Genomic DNA, 9,813 nt, shown 5'->3' with positions numbered 1-9,813 from the left:
TCAAACTAATTTATAAGTTGCTTTGAAATAATCAAATTAATTTTCTTGCGCCTTATATACTTCTCAAAACAGATATACAACAGCACTTCACATTGAAGAATGTGTATGGTACCTCACTACACGAACTCAACATTCATTGTGGGGACTATTTCGATTTTCGCTAAACACGGAATTCATTCAAAAATACTGATCCGTATTATGTTGCGAAATGATGCTGCAGTGTTTATAACAGGTGCGAGGTGGAACATCTACAGCTACGCATCGAAAGGGCACTCGTTCACAAACTATTTACAGTGGAAATCTCCGAACAATATTTCTAATATGATATTATAAAGAAATGGCGGTTGGTTGATATCAATACATTTTGAAATAAATCACAGTAAGGATATTATGATGCAAATTCTGGATCAATTTTAACTTTAATTCCACGTTTTCAAAAAAAATACGCCCCCATTAACATTTTATGCTGATTTGTTTTAGGAAATACACCTGTTCAAATACCGCAATTCGAGAAGTTTTAGTTCCTCAGCACTGAACACGTAAAACAAAATCCGGACACCGTGTTAAAGCAAGTCCGAGACAGGGATTCAATTTACAGGGCAAATTTCAAATACCAATACAATATCGATTAATTAATACGGCATAAATTGCGGATTGGGATCCCAACTCAACCCGTTAAAAAGTATCCAATATTAAGACGAAAGCGCTGTACCAACAGTGATAATTTTGTTGCCCAGCTCAGATGGCTTTTTTATATATACCCCTAAAAAGTAGACTAATGTTCACTGACACTTCTGTCCTGTTGCTACAAACTTTTTTGGAATCCGATCACCAATCCATGTTGGGTTTAAGCCGCCAATAGCATCGGAATTATTGCGAGTCGCTAATCGTGCTTATTTCGATTGATGGACTCGGGGAATTGAAAAAGCGATAAGCGGAAACAGCGGTTTCTAGCTGCGCATATCTTCGTAAGTGATGTCTAGTTGTGTCAAGTAATGACAAAAAGAAAAGGCTTTCTCCATTCACAGCTACCGAGGCGTTGTACGAAGAAAAAGTCGCATCTTTTCACTGCGCAACTAATCTGAATTCCTTATCTGAAGACAAGAGAAGCTGATCTTGTGACATTCATGAAATCGAGAAATTCTCTGGGTAGCTATTTCCTTTAATTTATTTGAATCCCAAGACAGAATACATGAATAACCGATAACCAAATGCTATTCAGATAGGACGTCGGAAACCTTAATTGCATTTCTCATTAGGAAAGGTATTTAAACTGATGGGACATTTCTGACTGTAATATATATAAAGCTAGCAATACATACATAGCGAGCGTTAGGAAAACACTTTCCATTTAGTCTGTTCTCTGTTTAAATAAAATTCAGCCCAATTTGCTAAAGTACGTATCTACATAGCACAATAAATTTTGCCCAAAAGGTTCATTTAAGAATACACTTCCCATCACATTAAAATTTAGCATTGTGATCATCTAATAAAATTATCAATTCACACATTTGCACACTTGCTGTTTTGTTCTTCCCTGCGTTTTACGGGGAATAGAATTGCTATGATGAGTGTGTGGTTGCGTCAAATGGGTGTTGTAGGTGAATAAAATCGAAATAGTACGTTTTGAATTTAGTGGAGGACTATAAACGCAAAGTTAACGGTGATTTGGATTAAGTACACATGAATCCACGAAATAGCTATTTGAAGACATCTTTTTATTTTTGTAAACATTAAATGTTTCTTTCTCAAAGAAAGAATTCTCAGAAAACATACTTTAAGCATTTCTAAATGTAAGATACACAATAGAAAAGGCAGTGACTTGTAGGTCAAAATGTATACGTACCGCATACATATATATATTTTAATATACAAAGTAAAACCTACATGTATGTAAATACTTTCTTTTAAAAATCCCACTGAAACATGAAATGACAACTGTCACCTTTTTGCAGACGTTTGGAAAGTAGGACAAAGTGCTCAGTAAATTGCAGGAGATTGCCTCCAAAAGCACTCTGAAAACTGTCAAAAGCAGGAGCATGCAAATTCATGTTAGACGACAAAAATAATATATAAACTTTTTATCAACATCAACAGTACATACAACACTTACAAACGATGAATGTTGAACGATCTTTACAAACACAATGTATCTCTTTAAGATGCCAGTCGGTGTATACTTGTAGCCAAATGCTAAAATTGTACATCTGCTAACAAGATATCAAACACTACATTTGTCTTTAAAAAAAATCTATCAGACTACATAGTGTCTGGAATACTATTTCTTAGGTTCTCATACTGTAGACATAATCCATCAAGAAGATACCAAGTGCCTATAATATTTCCAACATACAGGTATGAAGATTAGTCCTGCAATAGCATTCACATGCTTGGCCTTTATTTTGCACTAACCGCTAATAGATCTCCATCTTACATTTCTTCACTCTTACATTTCAAATCAATCAAAAAAAAATAATCAGAGCAAAACTTAATTTGATAATTTACAACTGTTGCAGCTTTCTCTTTCGCTTTGGGCGCATCACATCATCGTATAATTGCTGTATTTATATCAACCAATTCTTTATTTTATATATACTACCGCATATATTTGCTAGGAGCACGAGCTTTACTGAGGGTGGAGGTTACAATCCATTTTATACACTGCAATTATGAGTTCTATCAAAAGTTGAACTGAGTTTGACAGGAATGCATGTATCCCCATTTGGGGAAGCTCCATCTCGTCAATAAAAAAAATAAAACGGATAATTAAAAACTGTATATACCACGTTTTGAAGGTTTATTTGCTGTGAATCCTGGTCAGTAAACGATTGCAATACAAAGTTTTAACAAGCGCAAAAAGTTGTCAGTCTTTTTGCAAATGCATTTGGCACCAAAGTCCCGTTCCACTGGAGAAATGTCTCTGCCGTATTTCTGGGGCAGTTTAACATCCTTTATTATAGTTTCACTATCTTTTTTCTTTTCAGTCCAAATGCTTAGGTTTGCTTTCAAAAGGGTAGTGTGTCTAGGAAGAGCTTATCAATTATTGTCGGCGGTGGGACGAGGTCCTCGAGCTTCAGGTAGAAGATGCGCTGAAGACCCTGTGTGCAGAGGGTGCGCAGCTCTGGCAATTTCCCCAAAAGTTTGGACAAGTAGTTTGGACGATTTAAGTTTCCGCCGTTGAAAGTCACGTGGTCCTTGAGACAGTTTACAATTTTATTTTGAAGTTCTTCCACCTTCTTGGGCTCCTTCAGTCCGTGTCGCTCTGAAACAACAAAAGAAGCAACATAGGAACGTTACCTAAAGCTTGGTCTTGGGTACTACAGCGCGGCGCCGAGGGGGTTAAAGTATTTTATTATAGGATTTAAGGAGAAAGGCTTAAAGTAAATGAGCTGACCTGTTACCATGGCGAGGGCAGCAATGCAGGAGAAGGCTGAAATGTCTATGTTCATACTGTGCAGGTTGGACGAAAAGTCAATGATTGAGTCTATCCATTCCCCAAAGCCACGAACGCACTGCAGTCTGTGCAGCACCACCCCATTGCAAAATATTAGCTTGCCGTCCACAGGGTTGGACCTGGAATTAACAATAATAATGTTACTAATTGCTTTGTAATAATAAGCGGGATTTAATTAGCGCAAAGCAATAAAGCTTAGATCATTGAAGCTTGATGGCGTAAGGTATGGAAAAGTGTCAGTGACATATCAGAACTGTAGATGTACCGGTAGGCCAGTCTCAGGACGAACAGTTCCAGAAAAGCCGATTCAAAAAGCAGGTCTTGGTCCTCTTTTGGAAGGTCGGTATAACCAGGGATCTTTTCTGCCCAACCGCGGATGATTTCCATAGAGCCTGTCAGTAGGTCGTAGAACTGCTGGATGTGTTCCGTGTCCCCACCGCTCAGTTGGTATTCCGGGTTGGACTGGAACTAGATATGCAAAGATCAATAAAGACCCGTTGGACTAAATGTAAAGTGAGGGCACGCCTGCTTTGTGCACAGGACGGCCTGATAATTCTGCTAACAACTATACCTCGTGTTGACCAATCAAGAAATATAAAACCCGAATAAATTAAGGAGTGGTGCTTATTTTCACATTTAAAATAAAAATCTTTCAAACAGTCCAATACAGTATTAGCAAATTAAATCAAATGCTGTGGATTTTATTATGGATTTTTAAAATTCATTAACTGTTTTCGTAACCTCTGTAAATTCCATTACAGGTTAACGTTGTGTTATGCTCGCTGTATATCCCTAGTCTGGGAAGATGGACGTAATGCTGACATTTGTTTTAACCGTAGTTCCTTAAAGATCAAAGTCAATGTATGCCTATTTTCTAATATATTGATGAATCTAGTGGGGCCGAATCAGTGACCCAGAGACCGCATCGTCAAAGTGCTTAGACAGAAAACTGGCTGGTGGCTTGCGGAAAAAAAACAATTGTGGGACTCACTCGAGAGTAATCGAGGTTGGACATGGCAGGGTTGGAGTCGACGTGCGCTCGGACCAAGGCTGTGATGAGACTGACTGGAGGAGACGGCGGAGACGGCTCTTGGGGGCTCTTCGGCTTGGACGGGAGGCGTCCCCTGCGACCCTTCAGGCTATCCGTACGAACAACTGGAAAAATAAATGTTTTATTTAAGCAAAACTCAGATCTGGGACATTTTTGTTGATAAAAACGTCATTTGCTTTCTTGCAGAAGTTGGTGCATAATCACATTTCGCGCCAAAACTTACCTTCTTTCACCATGCCAACGACAAGGCACTTCTGAAAGCGACAGTATTGGCACCTGTTACGGCGGCGCTTGTCAACTGGACAATTCTTATTTGCCAAACAAACATACTTAGCGTTTTTCTGCACTGTGCGCTATAAAAGGATAACAAAATGTTAATTAATAAAATTACCAAATTAATTTCCTCAATATCTGATACACACGTTATTTTTAAAATAAAGGAGATCTAAATGCAAGTTGTTTTGCACCGCATTTAAAGGGTGGATATTTACAATGTTCACAGTAGCTCTAACCGTCTGCCCCTATCCTAGGGTCTCGCTGTACTTGATATGCGAGGAAGGAAGGGAGCAGACACTGGGTAAATACAAATTCGTGGGCATTCATATTATTTACATCCCTCCGAGACCCCTCGATTTAAAATGATAAGATTATTCAATCACGGTGGTGAAATAAAGAGATCACTTTAATTTTACCATAGGGAATTATGTTCCACTTGGTTAACTTAGACACGGCTTAATGTTGTTACCAATTTAAATCTCAAGGAGTCAGCTGAGTTTGTGACAGACGCTAGCTGGTTCCCACTGCCATCTGTATTTGAGACAATCACACCAAAAACTGCACTTGCCAATACAGTAAATTGGTGCAGACAGAAATGTTTGTCACAACGTTGAACCCACTGCACAGTTTAACAGTGCGTCTTTATAACCTCTGCTGTACAACGTCGGGTCCTTTTGCTTTTCTCGGCAGTGGATTCCATTTAACCCCCATAGACATAATGACCAAACACACAGAAAAATAGCCTTTCAATCATTTTATTCTCTCAACAGCATGAAACTTGGATTAAAATTTAAAATGAAACATTTACCTTGAAAAAGCCTTTACAGCCCTCGCAAGTGCGGACTCCGTAGTGCTGGCAGGCAGCGTTGTCTCCGCAGACCGCGCAGAGGCCTTCGTTTGATGGAGAGTTTCGAGATGGAGGTGATGGTACCTGGTTGTCCATCAGCTGAGACCCATGACCGATCTGGAGACCCGGGAAGCCCACAGACGCTTGTTTTCTGATGGGATTGGGGACAGCGAAGTTCTGGCTGTCCACCACGTGATGCCCACCTCCCGTCTCAGGGTTCATGGAAATGTGTAAGGGGTTATCAAACCTCATTTGACAGCTAGACACTGGGGTACCGGGGGGAGACTGCTTGAAGGAGAAGAGAGATAGTCTTGAAACGGGTGACTTCCGTTGGTCTATCATGTGGGTCGTAGCTACATAGTTTTGAGAAAAGGTATGAAGAGAACTGGGGTCATCCCACAACGGGCTATGCTGGACCTGGAAGCCTGGAGGTGTCGGGGTAGGGGGTGGAGATGGCTTGTAGTACATGGAGCCAGAGTGCATCATCTCCTCTGGTGGGTGCTGTAGGTGGTTCTGTTGGTGATAGCCGTTCATCTGGATGTCTTCGATCTTGATGGCGGACTGCTGGTTGGACAGTGGCATCTGGTACAAGCAAGGGGGTTTCACATCGTAATTGGTGCTGTAATTCTCCATGAAGGTGCTGAAGCTTGGCAGCGACGTGGTAGCTGTAATTTCAGTGTTGGTGAGATCCATGCTGAACTTGACGAACTCTGGCGTTAAGAAGTCAGAGCTGTATTCCCCACTGTGGTAGCTGTAGCTCTGAGAGGCAGGACTGGCTCCTTGTGGCGATGACCCATACTGAGCTTGAACACAGGGCATGGCTGTAAATGAAAGTTCTGAACATGTACTCATACCATTTAAATGCGTACAACTTCTACTTCTAAATCAACTTGCTCTGTACATCCAAACCCCATCGCTGGAATCTGAACCAAATACCTCGGAACCATTTCATTTAAATCCGTGAATTTACTTTCAGAGAGTATGATAAAGATGCGAGCTGAAAGCATTTAAACCTATACACTTTCACTGTTCCCTCGGTAAGGTAACTCCTTATTACTCTTAAATGATTAATTTCAATATGCAGTCAAGTTCCTTTTGTTCTGCAATATTCGAGGTGAACTCGTGTATCTGTTATGCGTATATTTCCATCAAAAGCAGCAACCACAATTTTTTAAAAAATAATGAAATAGCATCGAGAATATTAATCTTCGAATGGCGAGTTAAGGAATGGCAATATAATTTTAATTAACATAAGTTTGATAAATTAACACTTATAACAGCGCAATCAAACTGACATACTTCTGCCAAGTGGCTGTGAAAGAAATGAAAAGTAGACACTGTTGTGGTCTGTATTCCTGAAGAGCAGAATTCGGAATTGTTTCTAAATCGCAATTTAGGTAATAGTACAATGAAACATTTTTCTGAAACCAAATAGAAAACAAGTATCATTAAACCCCGCCACGCTGTTAATTTTAACAGAATAATAATTATACTCCAGTGACTTTCAACAGGACACCTAACACTTTATCTTTGTCCTTTTCAAGTAACATTTTCTTCTTGATTTCATATTCCAAAGTTCACCGGCGTGCCCCCATGGAGTGGATTTGCTCAACCCCTGTAGGGGACAATATCGTGCACTGATTTCTGCCCCGTTTTCTCTCATCATCCTTTGGATAGAAATTGTCGTTTTTTGCTCAAGTACCTTTCTGAATTCCCTACATATTTTATATATGACTAACTCGAACAACAGTCTCAACGTTTCTGCATACCAGATCATATTTCACTGGGTAATCCACAATAGGAGCCTGGGAGAGGTCATGACAAAAGATGCAGGAAAATAATCACTTATATTCAGAAAAGACTGTTGTAGGAAGTTGACTGCTTTGCTCGTACTAATGCAGCGCTGGCAGACTAAATGTTAAATTACACCCATGGAAATATATGCACGCAATTTTCTGCACATTCTTTTATACGGAGAATTACACACCCACACAAATTAAAACAAACCGGCAGGCAGGTAGGTAGGTACCTATATATCTATGGATAGATAGACTGACAGGCACATAGACACAGGAAGAAAGGTAATTGTCCAGCATTGATTCAAATCACATTATTGCTCTGTAACGCTAACATAAGAAGGCGGGGGCTATGTAAAGCAATTGTTTTAAAATGCACTAACACGCGATTACTACAAAAAAACTTGTGAAGTTCTTCTGGCAAACCATCTTACACACTGCTTTATTATATGGTTCGTGGGAAGACCAACCAGTAAAATAAAGTTTTAGCAATATTCACATCATTGCACAAATACCCTTATAAGCTTGAAACAATTCCGCAACGTTAAAAAGCCAATATGTTTATTTTAAAATGACCAACCATAAGGTGGTGTTATAATTTACAGTTTACCCACATCGCGTACCTCAATTTGATTATATACGGACCGCCGCAATTACTAAATATCGAGCAAATTTTGGACTTAATATCCCTGTAGTACTCGCCATAACAAACCGCGTACACCTAACTTTCTGCCAACCGGCTCATGTCGGTCTGTTGATCTTTTGGACAGCACACTGATGTTTATATTTGCATCGCGACTTGTGCCTTGGTGGTTGTCTAATCTTTTGGCATTTTTGTACAAGGCTTTACTTTAATATTTCATGTTGCTAGTCGCAAGAAAGACACGTGTGAATGAGATCCCGCTATCACGCCCCCATCCTAAACAGCTGTATAGGGTACCAGGTGGAATGTACAGGTGACCGCATTAAAAACAAAGCCACGCGGATGAAACTGGAGATGACCTGCGACTTCTGAGAGGAGATATTCAGTCATTGCTTTGAATTATTGTTAGAACCAGTCTCTTAATTGCTTAATGGCAGAGCTACGATGACCGGGACAGAAGCAAAAACTGCCAGCCGGCAACTGTTGTCAAGCACACACATTTCTAAAACTGACAAGCGCTCTCGCTAATCCACGACATCCTCGGCAAAAGTAAGCCCTGACATTCAGAACAGCAGCAATGAACAATATAATGAAAATAGTCGCATAAACACGTATCATACAATTGCTCAAACATTTTTATACCTACTTGCTTATTTTCTATTTCCACCTCTCATTTGGATCCTGTAGATTGCAGAATGAGTAGAAAGTCAGCTTTACATAGAATGAACTTTGAAGTGCAGCAGTGTTTGAGTTTAAGCAGCGGCAGTGGTACAGGTTGCTGTTCTCGGCACTCTGAACAGGCGATCAGACTCGGACTGGCCCTAGTCTCCAATGTGCCTTTGTTTATGTGAGCTCCTCTCTTCCACCGGCAGCGTGTAAGTCTCCGAGCGTCAGCGAGCGTCAGCGTGGCCAAGCCCAATGAGCGCCCGAGGGCTGGGCCCGCACCACACGGTTGGCTAAGTCTCACTTTGGTAAATTTCCGAGGTGACGTTAGCGCTCTGGATTTTTAAGGTAGTAAGGGCATGACTTGAGGCAACCTTCTCACCTTTTTCAGCATTTCCAAAACAACATGTAGTTGGAACATTCGCCGATTATAGATTATCGATCCTATTGATCGCTACTTTTGGAGTTATTTCTATGACGGTAACTGTAACACTTTCTTGTTATGTAGTTATTGAACATGTAACAATCTAGTCAACCGTAAAGAAAATGGCGAGTGCTTTATTTGGCATTCTAAGAGGTTTAATTTTATTCGCTTTAGTTATATTAAATTCGGAGTGCTTAAATATTGTTTAAAATGCGCGCATTTCATTTAGTGTAAACCACAAATTATGAACTGTATTGCATTTAAATAAACAGTGTGCATTCAACCATTAAGGCTTGAATTCTGGAGGAAAGAGATCTGCTTCTGAAATACCACGCATAAAAAAACAATCAACAGGTATAATTTCAGATTGTGGGATAGGAAGTTTCGATTTTACAATTAACTGCACGTTTCGTGAGAATTATACCGGTGACCCCTAATTAAAATGCTTTTTACGGCCACTGCGCCGCGTCGCCGACGAGAAAAGTCGCAAATGCGGTGCGTGTGTATATTTTTGCAAAGTGGAAATTGCAATATTGTAGCGGGGAGTCGACGGCTGGGGTGGGGGGGGGGCAAGTCTTGTGACCACCTTTAATGGTGACAGGCTCGGAGGGAGCTAATTAACGCGGCTTGTTGCAGAGCAGCGTCAGCGCTCGTGGGCG

At 40.3% G+C, this 9,813-nt stretch overlaps 1 protein-coding gene across 1 annotated transcript; it reads right to left on the bottom strand.

Moving 5' to 3' along the window:
- Positions 1-1,707: 1,707 nt before the first annotated feature.
- On the bottom strand, positions 1,708-8,920 carry nr4a2a (nuclear receptor subfamily 4, group A, member 2a). The gene is made up of 8 exons (XM_052024010.1): positions 8,714-8,920; positions 6,929-7,049; positions 5,590-6,451; positions 4,729-4,858; positions 4,446-4,609; positions 3,720-3,922; positions 3,395-3,573; positions 1,708-3,262 (listed from the first exon to the last, which is right to left on the bottom strand). Exons 3-8 carry the CDS (start codon positions 6,445-6,447, stop codon positions 3,006-3,008), a joined length of 1,791 nt encoding a protein of 596 aa, XP_051879970.1. The 5' UTR covers positions 6,448-6,451; positions 6,929-7,049; positions 8,714-8,920; the 3' UTR covers positions 1,708-3,005.
- Positions 8,921-9,813: the final 893 nt, after the last annotated feature.

This window comes from Pristis pectinata, chromosome 1 (genome assembly GCF_009764475.1).
Source record: "Pristis pectinata isolate sPriPec2 chromosome 1, sPriPec2.1.pri, whole genome shotgun sequence".
NCBI lineage: Eukaryota > Metazoa > Chordata > Chondrichthyes > Rhinopristiformes > Pristidae > Pristis > Pristis pectinata.
Note: the sequence above shows the minus strand (reverse complement) of the source record. Positions and strands in the feature narration are given on the sequence as shown.